This window comes from Lithobates pipiens, unplaced genomic scaffold (assembly GCF_037356315.1).
Source record: "Lithobates pipiens isolate NorthernLeopardFrog02 unplaced genomic scaffold, aLitPip1_a1.2 Scaffold_1, whole genome shotgun sequence".
NCBI classification, from domain to species: domain Eukaryota; kingdom Metazoa; phylum Chordata; class Amphibia; order Anura; family Ranidae; genus Lithobates; species Lithobates pipiens.
Window position 1 is genome coordinate 44,217,314 of NW_027507685.1, and position 20,411 is coordinate 44,237,724.

Consider the following 20,411-nt stretch of genomic DNA (forward strand, 5'->3'; position numbering starts at 1 on the left):
CAGAGTATTCAGGATAGGAGTTGGAATGACAAGCTGTTCACAGGGGTATTTTACCTTACATATGTAAAATTCAGTATGAAGAGATATGATTTGTCTGCGTGGAGTAAATAATTTGATGCTTGTTTTATGTTAATCCACTGATAACAAGTGGGTCAAATCCCCTTCCAGTGACATTCAGGCAGGTGCTTCCTTCTGCTTCCACTAGGTGTCACACTATAGAAACCTATAGGGAGCCTACAAGGCCAGCTAATTTTGCTAGTAACATTTTTAGGAAGATGGAAAATTGAGTTTTTAAGTGTATGCCGTAGGTCTCAGAAATGTTTGGGTGGTATTAGTTTTAAAAATGTACACTCTTCAAATATCATAACATTGCTGGGCTTTTCACATAGATATGGTTTAGTTGTTTTAACACTGAAGGAATATCACATTAATTAGACCACTCTGGGATTATCAAATGTAATTCCAAGGATGTGGTTGTCATTTTTTTTTTGTGCTTATATTAATGAAATTAATTCATGCAATTTGAGCTGGGCACAACTATCTGCAGTGTTTTGTTATCTCTCTTCAAAGCACCGAGTCCCGTAGCTTTGCCCTGCTCCATTTTTCTGTTATCAGCCTGAAAACTTTTGACAAGCTCTCCGAGACAGGATCCTGAAGTGTGTGTCGGGGGAGGTTTCTATAAATACATTAGCAGACTGCTAAACTATTCACAGGCAGCCTTTGTATCTGTGGGGAGGGGTCATCCAATGAGCTGTCTCAGTGTAAAGCAATAATCCACTCCTACAGATGAATGAGGAAGTAAAAATCTAACAGGACATGCACTTTCTAAACAGTTTATAAAGGTGCAGACAGCAGATACAGATGTAAAACTTATGTAGGGAGATTTTTTTCATCCCTGTGTATTATCTGAGGCTGTTCGCTTCACTGGGTATATATGAGGGTTTATATCCACTTTAAAGTCTTTTTTCATTCTACTTTTTAACTCTGAAGTAGGGGTTGAATTTTGCCTAGCCCTGATTACATGGCCACTGATTTCTAGACAATTTTTGTTGAAGATGTTGCTACCCCACGCACATTCCTATATAACCATATCTACCAGACCAATGCTTATTTTTTTCTCTAAGCCCCTATACACACGGTCGGAGATTTCGACAACCAAATCCGTCGGATTTTCTCCGTCGGATTTTGTCCGTCGGATCTTGTCCGAAACTGTTGCATACACATGGTCAGACTAAGTTGTCGAAAAATCCAATCTTTCAGAACGTGATGACGTAATTTCGTTATGATGGGACTACATTCAGGCTAGTAGCCAATAGCTTTGATGTAGGAATTTGATCTGAGCATGCGTGGCACTTGGTCCAATCAAAATTCGCTACACATGATCGGAGAATGTCCGACCGGCCCAGTTGGTCGGGAAATATTTCCAACATGTTGGAAAATTGGGTCTGACGGATATTCCGACGGAATCAGTCCGATGCATACCACACACAGTCGGATTATCCGACGACACGGTCCGATAGGACACATTCCAACGGATTCTCCAACCGTGTGTACAAGGCCTAAGATGGAAGCCTATATTAAAGTCATATATAAAAAATACTATGCTTTCAAGAACACCAATAGAGGCCTACATTGATAAATAGACAAAATAGTAATCTGGACCTTCTGCTCTGGATATGTCCTTATATAGCAGCCTTATTATAGCAGATGTTCAGATTATTGGCTAATCATTTAGGTGGATATAGTGAATTAACCCCCAACCTAGCCTATTTTCACTTTACTTCTATTGCACACTCCCATTCTGAATCCAATAACCCCCCAATCAATCTTGAACACCTTTGTATACTGACAGCCAAAAAATGCAAAAACGGTTATTGCCTACGCCTTTCACTTGTCACATTTTAACCCAAGTGGTACATAAACTAATGATACTTGACAATGCTGATGCTACTAAACTCAAACACCCCCATCCTTAGAAATGTTTGGGTACTTGAACTCCTTTTTTAAAACACAAACCTCCCCCTTAAAAAAACTAGGGAAATGATTGATGCATTTAAAAACACAGTATGGTACCACATGACACAAAAACAACACGCGCATGGCACACCAACAACAACACCAGCAATCCGACTGTTGACTCTCATAGACATCAGGACATATACTCACAAATGACTCCAATCTATCTTTAGAGCCTTTACTAGCTTACCTGTCCACTAAATATTTGTCTATTGAATATATCTTTGCTCATGTCATCTATTACTGTATATGCCCATCAGTCGCGAGGCACTATACAGGAGTAGATGATACCAGGCCAATCACCACCTTATTTCTTTCCATAAGATACCTCCTTTCTAACTTGATTTGTTTCATGGCCCCCTTACTCCATCTACCCCTTTATATATATTATTTTATTGTTGCCTTTGCTTATGTTTTAATAAGGTATGAAATAAAAATATACAAAACACAGTGTGAAAGACATCCTTTATGTATGCAATGCCTATTTATTATGTATTTATATCAAATAATTATACAGCCCCAGCTGTTACCCACACAATAGTGAGGCAATTACCCAACAAACCTGCTCTAGGGCTTTATTCAACACTTTGACTTAACAAATGGTCTAAACAAATGTACAATCTCCTATGTGAACAATATGTATGTTGTTAGCATTCTGTGAAAGCAATTATGTATTTCTTTCTACCCCATCCCACTACTGAAAATGTGAACAGAATAATCAAATCATTAGTTGTATGTGTTATTATTTTCTAATAGCTCTACAAGCATTTTAAAGAATAACGGCAGTTGAAGTTTAGGTTTCAAGTGTCTATTTTTGTTTAATTGCCTTATGCCGCGTACACACGATCGGAATTTCGGCCAGCAAAAGACTGATGAGAGCTTTTCATCGTAAAATGCGACCATGTGCATACTCCATCGGAATTTAGCTGTCCGAATTCCCGCCAGCAAAAATTTGATAGCATGTTTTCAATTTCCCTGACGGAAAAACTTTCTATCGGAAATTCTGATCGTGTGTATGCAATTCCGACACTCCAAAAATCGTGCATGCTCAGATTCAACTACGAGATGGATGCTATTGGCTACTGGGTATTGAACTTCCTTTTTCTAGTCCCCTCCTACGTGTTGTACGTCACTGCATTCTTGATGGTTGGAATTTGGTGTGACCGTGTGTATGATAGACAGCTTGAGCGAAATCCTGTCGGAATTTTCCAACCAAAATTCCGATCGCGTGTACGTGGCATTAGAGAAATTTTCTTCCACTTTCTGACAGTAGAGGAACTGAAAGGAAATCACTTCAATGGGGACACAGACAATTTGATTGAGTGAGGAAGGCTTAGAGCGTCTGACAATTTTGTTTTATTGCTGTCCGTTCCTTCCTGTCCCAGTGAACACCACTCCCAGCATTCCTTGTATGGGTGTCACAGGAACAGGAAGTGAGGAAAAATCTACGTAATGGTGTTACAAACAGGAATAAATTCCAAACAGAAATGTTTGTCTACTATTTCCACCACTTTTAATTTAGGTATATTAATACTTCATAAAAAAAAATCAGGTATTGCAGCCAAAACTATCAAAAAGGGCAATTTTTCCAGTTAAAATTTATCATATTGGGTTGTTACTGTTATATTTAGCCAAGGTAAATATAAAAGTTAAAAATATCAGTTACCCAAACAAAAATAAATAATGGCAGAATACAGTGTCGCTGATGCTGTCTGTGAAAATTGTACTGTTCTGTAACACCGCATACGGCTTGAAGGCTTGAAGGCATCTCTCCAGCATGTATTTTAAAGAATTTATGTTTTTTTTCCCGTGTCACTCCAGAATTTCAATCAAAAAGGACCCCCTCCCTGCTGTACAGCATTCAATTTAGGTTTTTTGTTTACTTCGTAAAATGTCTCTCATGACAGTGCAGACTAGTTTCGGCGATAAGCCTTGTTCACCGCCGTACCTAGTCTGCTGCTGACTGTACTCACTGTGAAGGCTTGAAAATAAATACGCTTGATGGTATGAAGTTGTCGGCTGCTTTTATTTGATGACCGTTTGTCTATTGGTGTGTGGGAGGACACCTCAGCTTGGACACCCTGACTGCAAACTTCCAAAGTAAGACTTTGTTTACCACTGCCCTGAACCATACAATCTTTGATCAAATCAAAATTTACCCTCCTAGAATTTACATATTCCAGGCAGAATTCTGTAAACTCCACAAGAACCTGGGCAGATTCACTCATCCCTTCTTATAACCATCATTGTTTATCATCAATGCTATGTATTGATTCAGACGACTGACATAGGGATATTGATAGGGTTATAAAGCATGTATTGAGTCCCCTGTGTCATTTCCCCTCTATGGTCTATTGGAGGAGTCCTCTCTGAATGCACATAGTATGGATATATAGATTTATTTAGGTTGAATATTCCTGTTTTGCTCATTCGAAGGCCTGTCACCCAATGTGCATTCAGCTACATGAATCTATTCCGAATGGTCGTTTTTGTATCGTCCATTGGAGGGAGCTCCCCTTAATATGTATAGTATTATCTGAGTTTGGGTGCTTTTCGCCATATTGCCCAGTGGAGGGAGTTTTTTTCTTTTCCCCTTAAGGTGTATTTAGCTATTTCTTACTAATATATCAGTACAGGGTAATGTGCACTCCTGTTTTTAAATATGCTTTATTATAGATGTTTTAACTGTTAGTTGAATAAAGTCACTGTATTTTGTAGCGCTGTAAGTGGAATGATGATATTCGTCCGCTGCCCACCGATTGCCGTGACTATGCATTCTCACACACGGCCGCAAAATATATAACAAGCGTCTAGGGCAGTGATGGCGAACCTTGGCACCCCAGATGTTTTGTAACTACATTTCCCATGATGCCCAACTACACTGCAGAGTGCATGAGCATCATGGGAAACGTAGTTCCAAAACATCTGGGGTGCCAAGGTTCGCCATCACTGGTCTAGGGTGTCCAGATAACCCTTGAAAAAGTCACGTGTCTGTGACGTAACGTGTAGGCAGAGTCTGTGATAGACACAAGAGCCTCCTAGATGGTTCAGCGGCGGTGTCTGACTGTATTATTGTAAAAGCGCTTGATATCCCCTGTTTATGTGAGTGGATAAGATTGAAGTTCTCTAGCCACCTATCTACTGCAGCATTGCACAATGATTTCTTTTATTTTCTCTCCCCTGGAAGCCTCCATCTACCCATGAGTGCAAGATCAGCAGATTGTGTCTGAATCTTCTTTCTGGGCAATATTGACTATTTAATATCTGAAGATGACTTGCTCATTGTAATGTTATATGATAACGCACAAGTTGGCTGCATGGTTCTTTGAAACAATCGTGACTTTATACTACTTAGGAGTTGGATGTATGTCTATTTTTTTAATTATAAAGGCACAGCTGATTCATGAGTCCTGGCTTAAAGACCTAATTTAGGATCACTCATTTGATGTTTGCAATCACTGTGTGTATAAGTATCCATACATGATTGCTAGCGCATTAATTGCACTATTTGCACTTTTCTCATTTGTAGTACTGCATATATATATATATATATATATATATATATATATATATATATATATATATATATATATATTGTTCCTTATCAATATATAGCAATATTTGCACGTGTTACTATTTTTAATTATTGATTTATATATTTATTTATTTTTCACATCAGCACTAGTGCACTTTATTTTGACGTATGTTTTGCACTAGACACTTTAGTTTTTTTTTTTATGTTTATGTTGGCACAGTAATTTGTACAACCTATTAAGGCTTTGTAAGGTCGAGTTGGATTATTTAGTGATGTGTTTTCCTTGACGGTCTTGGAGTTTGCACTGTAGTTTATTTTGCACTAGTAGCACATTGCACTTTATTAGATTGTGGGCAATTGATTATAGTGCAACACTATCATTTACTTATATTATTTTTAGTACTATTTAGTACTATTACTATTATTTATTTCATATATTATTTTTGGTACTGACCATATTCTAACGGTCTTGACGGCCTTGGAGTTTGCACTGTAGTTTATTTGCACTAGTAGCACATTGCACTTTATTATAGTGTGGGCAATTGATTATAGCGCAGCACTATCGTTTACTTATTTTATTTTTAGTACTGACCATATTTTAAGTGTTGCAGCTGTTTTCACCCAAATAATTTCACGTAGATTCCATTTTGGCGCTTCAGTCGAAGTTGTAACTACATAAAATCGTTTTGTTTTATTAGAAATCCCATTGCAGACAGCCAAACTGCAGGCAGCAGGTAATTATGTTTAAAAATTCAGTGCAGAAGTTGAAATCCTCAACAAATCGGAAGAAATGTAAAGACCTGACATAGCTCAGTAATGTATTACCCTTTATTAACAGTTTTCAAGATCTGGAACTCTTGCTTAGTCATAATTTATATGCATAGCAAAATTTGCATATGCGCTATTTAACAGATTTTGAGTCTAAATTAATCTTCCACAGATGTCCCAATTGATAGTAAATTCTCATGACAAAAGCCTATAGGAAGCATAACTAAATGTCTGCCAATTGGAGCTGTGGTTTGTGACTAATTACCAGTACACTAGTATCATACATATCTCTGTCACACTACATAAAAATAGAAGCCGCTGTGCTATGATACCACTATGATAAAAAAAATTGTATTCTGATAAGTGAATGCATCTAATACATGTCAGAATTCTGGATATGAGTTTTCTTCATACGCCTTTTGGTTTATTTTTCTCTGCATTTACAGGACAGATCAACCACTAATCATTTTCTAACTGCTTAACCACTTAAGCCCCAGACCATTTTGCAGCCAAAGCACCAAGCCCCCTTTTGCGATTCGGCACTGCGTCGCTTTAACTGACAATTGCACGGTCATGCGACATGGCTCCCCAACAAAATTGGCGTCCTTTTTTTTCCAACAAATAGAGCTTTCTTTTGGTGGTATTTGATCACCTCTGCGGTTTTTATTTTTTGCGCTATAAACAAAAATAGAGCAACAATTTTGAAAACAATGCAATATTTGTAACTTTTTGCTATAATAAATATCCCCAAAAATACATAAAAAAATATTATTTTACTCAGTTTAGGCTGATACGTATTCTTCTACATATTTTTGGTAATAGCGCACTGGTCGGGACCCCCGTGAGTCCGGTCGCGGGTCCCGTGGACTCAATCGCCGCGGGAATACCAGCGATCGTCTCACGGGGCGGCTGAACGGAGAGATGCCGTTGTAAACAGCATCTCCCCGTTCTGCCTAGCAACTAGTGACGCTGATCTCTGCTCCATGTGATTGGAGCAGAGATCAGTGTTCACTAAAAGAAAGCCCAGCCCCCAACAGTTAGTAACGCACCCCTAGGAACACTTAACCCCCTACACTGCCACCCACTGGTTAACCCCTTCACTGCCAGTGTAATTTACACAGGAATCACTGCATTTATATAGCAGTGATTGCTGTATAAATGACAATGGTCCCAAAAATGTGTCAAACATGTCCAATGTGTCCACCATAATGTAGCAGTCACAATAAAAATCTCTGATCGCCGCCATTACTAGTAAAAAAAAAATATTAATAAAAATGCCATAAAACTATCCCCTATTTTGTAAACGCTATAACGTTTGCGCAAACCAATCAATAAACGCTTATTGCGATTTTTTTTATTACCAAAAATATGTAGAAGAATACGTATCGGCCTAACCTGAGGGAAAAATTTTTTTTTTATATATATATTTGGGGGATATTTATGATAACAAAAAGTAAAAAATAATGAGTTTTTTTCAAAATTGTCGCTCTATTTTTGTTTATAGCGCAAAAAATAAAAACCGCAGGGGTGATCAAATACCAGCAAAAGAAAGCTCCATTTGTGGGAAAAAAAGGACGTCAATTTTATTTGGGAGCCACGTCGCATGACCGCGCAATTGTCAGTTAAAGCGATGCAGTGCCGAATCGCAAAAAGTGGTCTGGTCTTTGGCCAGCAAAATGGTCCAGGGCTGAAGTGGTTAAGCGGTTAATGTACTAACACAAAACTAAACATGTTAAGCAATGTTTTACTCCCTTTTGCTGGCTTATATTTAACATCTAAATGTTATAATACCATCAGCCCATCTATTAAATCAAACCTTACAGCCATTGCTAGAATCTTCAGTGTCCAGCACTTTTGGTTGCGTCAGTATCTATGTACTCTGGTACAATATAAATTCCTGCTATATAGATCAATTGTTCTAGTGACGTTTTTATATAAAATATTTTTTCTACTTAAAACCTTTTTTAAGAGACTACAGCAATACAAACTATTATTTTAAAAAAATCCTGACTCGGTTTTCAAGCATGGCTTATTCCGCATCCAATTCACAGAACATTTTAAAATCCATTTGTTTGAATGAATCTGGTTCACATATGTGCATTGCATTCGCACTCCGCATTGTCCAGAAAACGTATGCATTTTCTAGGCATTGCAGTGCGAATTGCAGGCACATAATTTTCTATGGGAATGCATCCATGCGTTCCGTTCTGAACACAAGTTCTCTCCTCCTCTTCACTACACTTCCCCCCTCTCCCAGGTCAGCTGATCCACAGCTACAATGGAGAGGAACCGCTGAACAGCTGCTTTTTCTCTTCGCAGAGAAACTGGAGCAGGAATTCGCACCGGACTAGTGTGAACCCAGCCTTAAGCCTCTGGGGTATGCAGTACCACATTGAGCCAGAGGTGCATGCGGAGGTGCTAGGGACACACAGAGCCGATCAGAGACACTCTGAAACACTCCGTTCCTGAGTGTCTTTGAGCCTCTCTGAGTGCCTCCAAGTGCATCTGGGTGGCTCCGAGTGTCTCCGGTGCCCCCCCCCACCTCTGCATACAATAACAGTCACTATGGAATGAATTATCTGAGTTTCCATTGACTCCTATGGGGAAACTCACTTTGATATATGACTGCTTTGGATTAAAAGCATTCTTCTGGAAGAAATTATGTTCGTAATCCAAGGTACCACTGTATTTGACTAGAAAATGTTCATTTCTAAAGATTCTAAAGATCACTCTCAATGGTTTATTGGAAATCAGAAGCTGATTGTAGATGGATAGAAATTCAGCAGGTTCAGCAAGAACCGTCTGAATTTCAATCCATGTGTGGCTGCTCCCGCTTAGATCTAACAATCGACTTCTGTAGAATGGGAATGTTGGAAAATGTTTCTCAATCGGTGGCTACAGCTAGTGTTGCCGCTGTCAGAATACAATGTCTCAGCGGGGAGGATTCCCCCATCCATCACGCTTGGTTGGAGGGGGGAATCCATTGCTTTTTTAATCGATCAGCCAGCTGGCCAAATAAAAAAAAAAGAAAGAAATCTATGGCCAGTTTAAAGTAGTTGTAAACCTCGGCCTTGAGAAATGAACAAAGTACATTCCTTTATAGTGTGTACTAGCCTGAATCCTCTCTGATCCCTCTGCGTGAGTCACTGAAAAAAATCTAAGCGGGCACAACAGCCGAGGGAGACAAGCTGCACCTCCTCCAGCAAACAGCATGTGTCTCATAGCCTCAGCTTTGCATGATTTTCTATGGCAACATGTGGTGGGGGTGGGGATGTCTATTCCCTCTACTCAGATATCAGAGAATTCTGTGCTTTAGCTCTCTAGTGTGTGTGTGTGATGTTAGACCTCCGTCCCCTGCCTGCTAGATCTGAGAAAATCCTTTGATCTGTGTTCTTTAAAAGTCTCTACAGTCGGTTGAGGAAGTAGAAAGATTTCTTTCATCTCTGTATATGACCCGAGGCTTCACTTCACTAGGTAATATGTAAGGGTTCTAGAACCACTTTAACTCTAGACCTGATGAAAAAAACTAAACATATGTGACGGTGTGAGGCCCTACCACTGTGTAAAATTAGGCAAAAGTGACACAGGATCTGCACAAATACAGTGTGCTGGGCTTTCGAATGTCGATTTTGAGCAGAGAAATCCGTTTTTCTCAGGTTTCTCCTGATTTTGTAATTTCTGGATTAAGTTGCAGAGTTTGGAGACTTCAAAACCTTTGAAAGGAAAAAAGCCTCCAGTGTCCCGGTCTTGCTGGGGAGTGGCAGGCTATAAGTGCGGGTGCATAGTTCATAAGTTTGGGACAGGTGTACTCAACTCAGGAGATTAGGGTTGCCACCTGTCCAGGATTCACCCGGACAGTTCGAGTTTGGAATCATGTGTCCGGGTTTCAAACTGCCTGAAACCTGGACACATTATTCAGACTAGGCTATGGCTTCCTAGCAGGGTTGCTGGTTGCAGTTGTCGAAGCCGAGAGTGTCTGTTACACTCTCTTTCACACTGAACAGAGCCAGCACAACAACCCCCCCCCCCCCCCCCAAATACAGACGGGAGAAGAGAGTGGGCTTGATCTGCTCCTCTTTCCCGCCCCTACCCCTCTGTGTTTGCCCACATACCAGTCCCTGACACCGTGCCTCAGAAAAGGAAAGTGGAGTAAGGAGGTTCCTTGCCCAGAGGACTGAGAAATTTGAGGCGATCGAGCAAGTCTAGAGGACTGAGAGAGTCAAGATGACTAAACAAGTTTAGAGGACAGAAATAGCCTAAAAGTCTGTGACTCGGGAGAGCTGACAGAGAAGCATATGAACACAGAGGTGTTGCGTGACAGGGTCTGAAGGTCCAGCCAAAAGGAAAAAGTTTAAAGCTGAGTAGTGGTGCTGCGAGAAGAAAGCAGGTGGCCTAATATTATTTTTCCATTTAGGTTGAGATGGTGGAAATCCACTTGCAAGGGCAACTGTGTTGTGTTCGACTTTATTTTTCAATAAAAGTGGGCCAACCCTTGTGAACTCACTGGAAAATGTTACTAATGCCCTGCACACACGGTCGGACATTCTGACGACAAAATCCGTCGTACTTTTTCCAACGGATTTTGGCCCAAATTTGTCTTGCATACACACGGTCGCACAAAGTTGTCGGAAAATCCGATCGTTCAGAAAGAGGTGATGTACAACACGTATGATGGGACTATAAAGAGGGCAGAAGCCAATAGCTTTCGTCTCGTAAATTATTCTGAGCATGCGTGGCACTTTTTTTCCGTCAGAATTGTCTACACGTGATCGGAATTTAAAGGAACGGATTTTGTTGTCGGAAAATTTTAGATCCAGCTCTCAAACTTTGTGTGTTGGAAATTCCGATGGATAAAAGTCAGATGGAGCCCACACACGATCCGATTGCACATTTTCCGTCGGAAAGTCCGACCGTGTGTACAGGGTATAATACTGAGATAGATTCCCCCATATCTCAATATAAAAATGTTTAAAAAAAAGTTCCCATGCTTTCCCTAAAGCAGTGTTTCTCAACTAGGGTGCCATGACACCCTGGTGTGTCATCTCCAGGTAGCAAGGGTACTGCACTGTGACCAGTATTTTTGCAGTACCAGTAGTTTCTGGAGAAAGTCTCGGCACATGGCAAAGTGAGTATTGAAAGTGATCTATCTTTATATGTATTAAAAATAGAAACAAAAACGCTTTTTTAATGTTCCACATTCAACAATCCTGTATGCATAAATACACACACTTCTTTTTTTCTGCTCTATATGTGGAGTACATGTATAGTAACCCAGTGGAAGAGGTACTTTGGCTGTTATATAGATACACAGCATTAAATGTTACAAATGTTAGATATCAGCGAGTGGGGTAACCATCACTCTGTCTACTTAATTTACCACGGTAATTGTTTTTAAAACTGAATTCCAGTAATTCATCTCAATTGTAAAAAAAAAAAAACGAAGGCACAATATGAGTTAAGTCCAGCAAGGTGCATGGCACCTCCTGGGCTTAGCTCTATTATTTATATAATCTGACAGCTTTATAGTACTCCTGGAAGACAGCTACTGCTGTCTTATAGATCATTCTTATAGATCATTCTGAGCTATACCTCTTAAACAGACACATTGCTGCAGCTGTTCTGCCTGTCCTTCCCTTCCTCCTGCCCATTCACAGAAGCCTTGGTATTATGTGAACACATTCACAAAATTCAAAGACTTCTCTGAATGGGCAGCAGAGGGGAGGGATGGGGATAGCTGCTCCGTGTGCCTTTCTCCTCTCTCACAGCCCGAAGTGTCTTGAGTGTAACTCTAGAAGAGCAAACCTGCCAGATATAAATATTAGAGATCAGCCCAGGAGGTGTCATGCAGCTCATTGGACTTAACTCATAGTTGGATTGATGTACGAGGTCTGCAGAAGTCCCAAATCAGGGCCCTTTATGGGATTAAATAATTTAGTTTGTACTGGGTACTCTTAACCAAGAGATTGATTTGCACTGTGATAGTTTGGAAAATGTTATGCACTGTTTGTTCGCTGTTTGGGTAATCCAATCTGTGCATTTTGCTGAAAATATAACTACAACAGTAAGTACAATACAGGTACTGTTACATCGTTATATATATATATATATATATATATATACAGTGCCTTGCGAAAGTATTCGTCCCCCTTGAACTTTTCAACCTTTTGCCACATTTCAGGCTTCAAACATAAAGATATAAAAATTTTATTTTTTGTGAAGAATGACCAACAAGTGGGACACAATTGTGAAGTGGAACGAAATCTATTGGATTTTTTTAACTTTTTTAACTAATAAAAAAATGAAAAGTGGGGCGTGCAAAATTATTCGGCCCCCTTGCGTTAATACTTTGTAGAGCCACCTTTTGCTTCGATTACAGCTGCAAGTCGCTTGGGGTATGTCTCTATCAGTTTTGCACATCGAGAGACTGAAATTCTTGCCCATTCTCCCTTGCAAAACAGCTCAAGCTCAGTGAGGTTGGATGGAGAGCGTTTGTGAACAGCAGTTTTCAGCTCTTTCCACAGATTCTCGATTGGATTCAGGTCTGGACTTTGACTTGGCCATTCTAACACCTGGATATGTTTATTTTTGAACCATTCCTTTGTAGATTTTGCTGTATGTTTGGGATCATTGTCTTGTTGGAAGATAAATCTCCGTCCCAGTTTCAAATCTTTTGCAGACTCCAACAGGTTTTCATCCAGAACGGTCCTGTATTTGGCTGCATCCATCTTCCCCTCAATTTTAACCATCTTCCCTGTCCCTGCTGAAGAAAAGCAGGCCCAAACCATGATGCTGCCACCACCATGTTTGACAGTGGGGATGGTGTGTTGAGGGTGATGAGCTGTGTTGCTTTTACGCCAAACATATCGCTTTGCATTGTGGGTAAAAAGTTCGATTTTGGTTTCATCTGACCAGAGCACCTTCTTCCACATGTTTGGTGTGTCTCCCAGGTGGCTTGTGGCAAACTTTAGACGAGACTTTTTATGGATATCTTTGAGAAATGGCTTTCTTCTTGCCACTCTTCCATAAAGGCCAGATTTGTGCAGTGTACGACTGATTGTTGTCCTATGGACAGACTCTCCCACCTCAGTTGTAGTTCTCTGCAGTTCATCCAGAGTGATCATGGGCCTCTTGGCTGCATCTCAGATCAGTCTTCTCCTTGTCTGAGCTGAAAGTTTAGAGGGACGGCCAGGTCTTGGTAGATTTGCAGTGGTCTGATACTCCTTCCATTTCAAAATGGTCGCTTGCACAGTGCTCCTTGGGATGTTTAAAGCTTGGGAAATCTTTTTGTATCCAAATCCGGCTTTAAAGTTCTCCACAACAGTATTACGGACCTGCCTGGTGTGTTCCTTGGTCTTCATGATGCTCTCTGCGCTTTCAACAGAACCCTGAGACTATCACAGAGCAGGTGCATTTATACAGAGATTTGATTACACACAGGTGGATTCTATTTATCACCATCAGTCATTTAGGACAACATTGGATCATTCAGCGATCCTCGCTGAACTTCTGGAGTGAGTTTGCTGCACTGAAAGTAAAGGGGCCGAATAATTTTGCACACACCACTTTTCAGTTTTTTATTTGCTAAAAAAGTTTAAAATATCCAATAGATTTCGTTCCACTTCACAATTGTGTCCCACTTGTTGGTGATTCTTCACAAAAAATTTAAATTTTATATCTTTATGTTTGAAGCCTGAAATGTGGCAAAAGGTTGAAAAGTTCAAGGGGGCCGAATACTTTCGCAAGGCACTGTATATATATATATATATATATATATATATATATATATATATATATATATATATATATATATATATTACTAATAGTTTTTTGTATGTGAATAATAGTGTTTTTTGTACTTTGGATTTAATTATCCTTTAATTAATATCCAGAGAGACACCCATAAAAACTACAGGTACTATTACTTTTCTTGTATGGTACTGCTAGCTCTTTTACATAAGAATGATAATGTCTTATGTACCTTGACTAGGGATGAGCTTCGAATTCAAACATTGCCTGTTCGCCTGTTTGCCGAACAGCGAACAATTTGGGGTGTTCGCGGCGAATTCGAACCAGGCATGTGACCTGGTACGGTTCAGGAGGGGGGGCACTCTCTCTCCCCCCATCTTTTCCTGCGGCCTGCCAGGTTGCGTGCTCGGATAAAGGGTCTGGTATGGATTTTTGGGCGGAACTCCACGCCATTTTAAAAAAAATAATTGGCATGGAGTTCCCCTTAAAATCCATAACAGACCTGAAGTTTCTGGTACGGATATTTGGGGGAACCCCCCGTCATTTTTTTTGATGTGGGGTTCCCATTAATATCCATACCAGACCTAAAGGGCCTGGTAACTGAATTTGGGGGAACCCCATGCTTTTTTTTTTTTTATCAATGACTTTCAATGACTGTTCTCTGTATTACCGGGAACCGACATTTCATTATAGCCGCAAGTGCTTTTAAATGACTTTTTTTCCTGCAGAAATTACACTTTGTGCAGGGACAGTTCTAAGCATGGGAAACATGCGCCCCTTTACAGGCATACTATACACACTCCCCAGGTACGAAATTTAAAGGAATATTACACTTTTATTGTTTCCCTTTAAGCATTATTAAAATCACTGCTCCTGAAAAAACCGTCCGTTTTTAAAACTTTTTTTGCATTGATACATGTCCCCTGGGGCAGGACCCAGGTCCCCAAACACTTTTTAGGACAATAGCTTGCATATTAGCCTTTAAAATTAGTACTTTTGATTTTGAACGTTCGAGTCCCATAGACTTTAATAGGGTTCTAAAGTTCACACGAAGTTTAGGTCTGTTCCCAGGTTCTGGTGGGAACCGAACCGGGGGGTGTTCGGCTCATCCTTAACCTTGACATTATACACACTTCAGTTGATTATACATAGAGACATTCATATTCTTTCAAAGAACACATTCCACCAACCAGAACGCTCAAAAAGTGAGAATTTTTTTTCTCCAGTACTGAGGCTGAAAAGCGGCTATGTGATGTATTCAGTACTGAGGTTGTGGGTTTGTTTCCCACCAAGGATGCTATCTGTGCAGAGAATACATTTCTCCTTATGTTTGTGTACCCACACTTCACTAAGAGGTACAGGTAGGTTGCCATCTAACCACACTATTCTTATTCTGTGTACACTAGGGACAGTATACTGTAGGAGGAATGGTCTGAAACAAACATCAAAAGTGCTTTTTAATATGCTGGTACTATAAAACTACAAAAAATAAATACGTTAATGAGAGTTCTCCAAAACGTACTGTTTTTTGGAAGAAAGTCATCACTTCTATTTTTTGTACTTAAGTCTTGAGGGTCTTTTGTATTCCTTAATGCTCTGGAGAAGTGCTCGTCAACCACACTGTTAATGTCCCCCTGATAATATGTGAAAACTACACAACGTGAGCCTATTTCTGTGGTCTTCACTGGCGGCTCTTTACTCCTATATTCCACAGGGCTCTTCCTCAGTTCTTCCATGTCTTAACAACAGTCAGTGTCTGTTAAAAAAAAAAAAAATTAATACAAAGCAGTGCACACTCTCTTCATAATTCATAATATAAGGGTTCATTCACAACAGATACTTTGGCCCGGCAGTCTTGCCCTGCATGGTCCCATCACATAGACATTTAAAAAAATAAAGTATTGTCAGGTTGTGTAGATTCTATCACCTGAGTTTCTAAAGGTAGAAGGTGCAGCTTCAATCCAAAATCGCCAATGTATACAAACTGTCTATGGTGGTTACTGTGTTCATGTGAGCCCTGTGTATCACTGGGCCAAAAGATGGTAAAAAAAAGGGGGGGGGGGTATATAAACTGTGTGAAAAAGCTGTGAACCCATGATAACATTTGATGAGCTTCACAAGGAATTTGGTAATGAACCGAATAAGAAAAATAGCATATCACTCAAATTAGCAATGTATGGGGGAATACAATTTTGGGAACACAGTGTAGGCCACATTATTGCTATTCATGGATACTAGAAAGTTTGTACACTATGAGTCCCAAAGAGTCTTCAGAAATTAAAAATAAATCTCTACAAAGTGAGTGAATTCAAATCTTATGCCGCGTACACACGATCGGAATTCCGTCCAGAAAAAGACAGATGAGAGCTTTTCATCGGAAAATGCGACCGTGTGTATGCTCCATCGAAATTTAGCTGTCCAAATTTCCGCCAGCCAAAAATTTATAACATGTTTTCAATTTTCTAGACGGAAAAACTTTCTATCGGTAATTCTGATCATGTGTATGCAATTCCGACACGCCAAAAATCATGCTCAGATTCAACTATGAGACAGAAGCTATTGGCTATTGAACTTCCTTTTTCTAGTCACGTCGTACGTGTTGTACGTCACCGCGTTATAAATGATCAGAATTTGATGTGACTGTGTGTAGGCAAGACAGCTTGAGTCGAATTCTGTCGGAATTCCGTCGGGAAAACCATCAGAGCTTTTTCCGACAAGAATTCCGATCATGTGTACGCGGCATTAGACAGTGGTTACTTGTAAGTGATTTGCATTCTTCTGCCAAACACAGAACTTCTACACAGATAATTTCATGCAAGACCCCCTGACTGTATTCAGCCTCTTGCTACAAAGCCAAGATAAATATAATCTAGAAAAATATTGATTATTTCACTGTTGATTGCTAAGGTGGCATGAGTGGCTTTTGCATTGTTTTAATCTGCTTTAGAAGATCTTTCTTCTTGTGTGAAAGCCTTGAGACTTGGTACCATACAAGTTAAAGTGCAACTCAAAGTTAAAAAAAAAAAAAGACTCAAATCATTGGTCCAGCATTATTAAAATTTTTAAAAATTAGCTCTGGCAATACTTGTCTTCACACCAGCTCTGTCTCGAAAAACAAATCGCCCCTTGATCAAGAACTGATCCTCTCCTGGATTTTAAACATCATTCAGCTCTGTGATCCTAGGCCATTGTAGACACAGTCCATGGGGACGCGTCATCATGCTGGCCCACGCTCACAATACTCCTGGACAGCACAAGTCATCTAGTGATCTCTGTGATAAGAACTACCCACCACCACCAAGGGAAGAGAAGAGGAAGGGTCCATGATGTAAGATGAGCAGCTAGAAGACTTCAAGATAAAAGGTAAATCATATGGGATCATTTTTAATGTGGTTGTGGGTGAAGGAGAGTGGAGGGAAAAGTAGAGTTTGGCTTTCAGCTATTCCAAGTATACCATCGATCACACTTCTATCTATATCTGCTAAGCACCAGAACAATAAACCTAACAAGTGGCAATATTATGATTGGTCAAATTACCAGAATTTCCTTTTTTGTTTGATATATCTACTAATAGCTTGCACATCCCCTGAGGAAGCCACCTGGCGAAACATGTCTGGATAGTGTGCAAAGACCACCTCCGCTGCTGGATTCTAGGACCCCACTGCTATTAAATAAGCTTTTGTAATTGACTATACAATTTTATGTATTTGAATAATTTTGTTTCTGTTAATAAATACTATTTTGATTTTAAAAATTATCTTTCAGTCCTTGTAAGCACCGTGAAAATCTCATTTTTTCCTTTGTATCTTTAAGTGAAACCTAACAAGTAATTTTTCGATATGGATCATCCTGACACTTTTCCCTAATACCACAGTTTGTATATAAATCCCCAGTTTTAGGTCCCCTTTAAAATGTCAGGAAATGTCAGATGTTGATTTATTCACAATTTATTTCTAGAGGATAATCTAAACTTTATCCTTGACTTTTGTGTAAACACCACACCACAGTCACAGCTGTGATTGATTTCATCTTGGAAATGTGAAAGAGTAGCACAGCAATCCATATAAAATCCTATATAAAGGAGCTGTGGTGTCCTTCATAACATAAAGGAATTCATCTCACATATGAAGAAAGCCTTCACTATTGTAAACACTGCAAAGCAATTTAAGCAATCCACCCATTCAAAATCACAAACATAAAATGTTCTGTGACCTACATGTAGCTCAGTATTGTGGTAGCTTTTCCAGGGCTATGATCCAATACCATGTGCAGATTGAAATCATAAAGGTCTGCAAATTGTATGTTTTCTTTTCTGGTAAGTATAAATGGTTGTATGCAGGAAACTGGCATGGTAAAGGTGACCAAACACTATTTAATCTGGTTGTACAATTTCCTTTAGATCCATCATCAACTTTGCAGCATAATGGCCTGCCTAATTTGAATTGAATTGTGTAATGAATTGTTTATGTGTGCTCACATTAAATACTTTTGATAAGTCTAAGCCCTTGTACACACGGTGTGTCCTATCGGACCGTGTCGTCGGATAATCCGACTGTGTGTGGTATGCATCGGACTGATTCCGTTCAAATATCCGTCGGACCCAATTTTCCAACATGTTGGAAATATTTCCCGACCAACTGGTTCGATCGGACATACTCCGATCATGTGTAGCGAAATTTGATCGGACCAAGTGCCACGCATGCTCAGATCAAATTCCTACATCAAAGCTATTGGCTACTAGCCTGAATGTAGTCTCATCGTAACGAAATTACGTCATCACGTTCTGAATGATCGGATTTTTCGACAACTTAGTCCGACCGTGTGTATGCAACAGTTTCGGACACAATCCGTCGGACTAAATCCGACGCACAAAATCCGATGGATTTGGTTGGCAGAATCTCCGACCGTGTGTACAGGGGCTAAGGGAGATTGCATAGAGATTGTACAATCATATTGTATACTGTATGGCCAGCTTAACCTCTTCCTGCCCGTGCTATAGCCGAAAGATGGCTACAGCATGGGCCTAAATTGCTGGGAGAGGGTCCATGTATGTCCTTCTGCTCATGAGCACAGGGGTGTATGCGGCGTGCTCTGTGATCAGCGAGTCAATGTGACTTGGCTGATCACAGATTGGAGTAAGGGGCCCCTTACCACAAGATCAGCTGTCAGCCAATGACAGCTGATAACGATTACCGGCTTCTGTCAGAGGGACAATCGGTCCCGCACATGGACACCCACTGCTGCTAAGCAATGCCCACCTGTGCCACCTGCCAGTGACCACCAGTGCCATGTACTAGTGCATATCAATGCTGCCTACCAGTGCCACCTGCCAGTGCCCACCAGTGCCATGTACCAGTGCATATCAATGCTGCCTACCAGTGCCACCTATCAATGCCCATCAGTGCCACTTATTAGTGCCCATCAGTGCTACCATTCAGTGCCTCATCATCAGTGCCCCCTATCAGTGCTGCCTATCAGTGTCACCTACCAGTGCCCATTAGTGCTGCCCATCAGTGCCACCTCTTAGTGACACCTTATCAGTGCAGCCTATCAGTGCCCATCAGTACAGCCTCATGAGCGCACATCAATGAAGGAGAAAAGTGACCTGTTTGCAAAATTTTATAACAAACTACGAATTTTTAAATTTCTGACTTTTTTTCATTTTTTTTAGCAACAAATAAAAAACCCAGCAGTGATGAAATACCACCAAAGGAAATCTTTATATTTGAGAAACAAAAATGATAAAACTTTCATTTGGGTACAGTGGGGCATGACCGTGCAATTGTCATTCAAAGAGTGACAGCACTGAAAGCTGAAAATTGGCCTGGGCAGGAAGGGGGTTTAAGTGCCCAGTAAGCAAATGGTCAAAGGATAAGTTCACCTTTGTTCACTTTTTTTATTTTTTCTAAATTCCAGCTCCCTTTTTACCAATATAGCATTAATGTACTTCTTTTGCCAAAATAATACAGCATTACATTTATTATAGGCACGTCTACCTCACTCTCTTTATGGATGGTTTAAAACAGTGCTTGATTACTTCTGCCTTACTTCCTGGACAGACTTTAGGCAATGACACAGGAAGGAGTTGACCAGCTGACCCCATTAGCGCACACACTGCATCATCTACCCTCAGCTGGTCACCTCCTTCCTGTGTCATGACCTAAAGTCTGTCCAGGAAGTAAAGCAGAAGTAATGGAGAAGTGTTTTGAAACAGCCATAAAGACAGTGAGGTAAGCGTGCCTATAATAAATGGAAAGCTGTTTTATTTTGGCAAAAGAAGTACATTAATGCTATATTGGTACATAGGGGAGCTGGAAATTAGGAAACCAAAATTGAACAAAGGTGA

At 40.1% G+C, this 20,411-nt stretch overlaps 1 protein-coding gene across 1 annotated transcript in view; it reads right to left on the reverse strand.

Annotated features, from left to right (window-relative positions):
• Positions 1-20,411, reverse strand: part of VGLL1 (vestigial like family member 1) — a 63,368-nt gene that overhangs the window by 19,797 nt on the left and 23,160 nt on the right. Inside the window, exon 2 of the mRNA XM_077490423.1 lies at positions 15,588-15,821. Coding sequence (XP_077346549.1) covers positions 15,588-15,801 — 214 coding nt within the window. The 5' untranslated portion in view covers positions 15,802-15,821. The remainder of the gene's footprint in view (positions 1-15,587; positions 15,822-20,411) is intronic.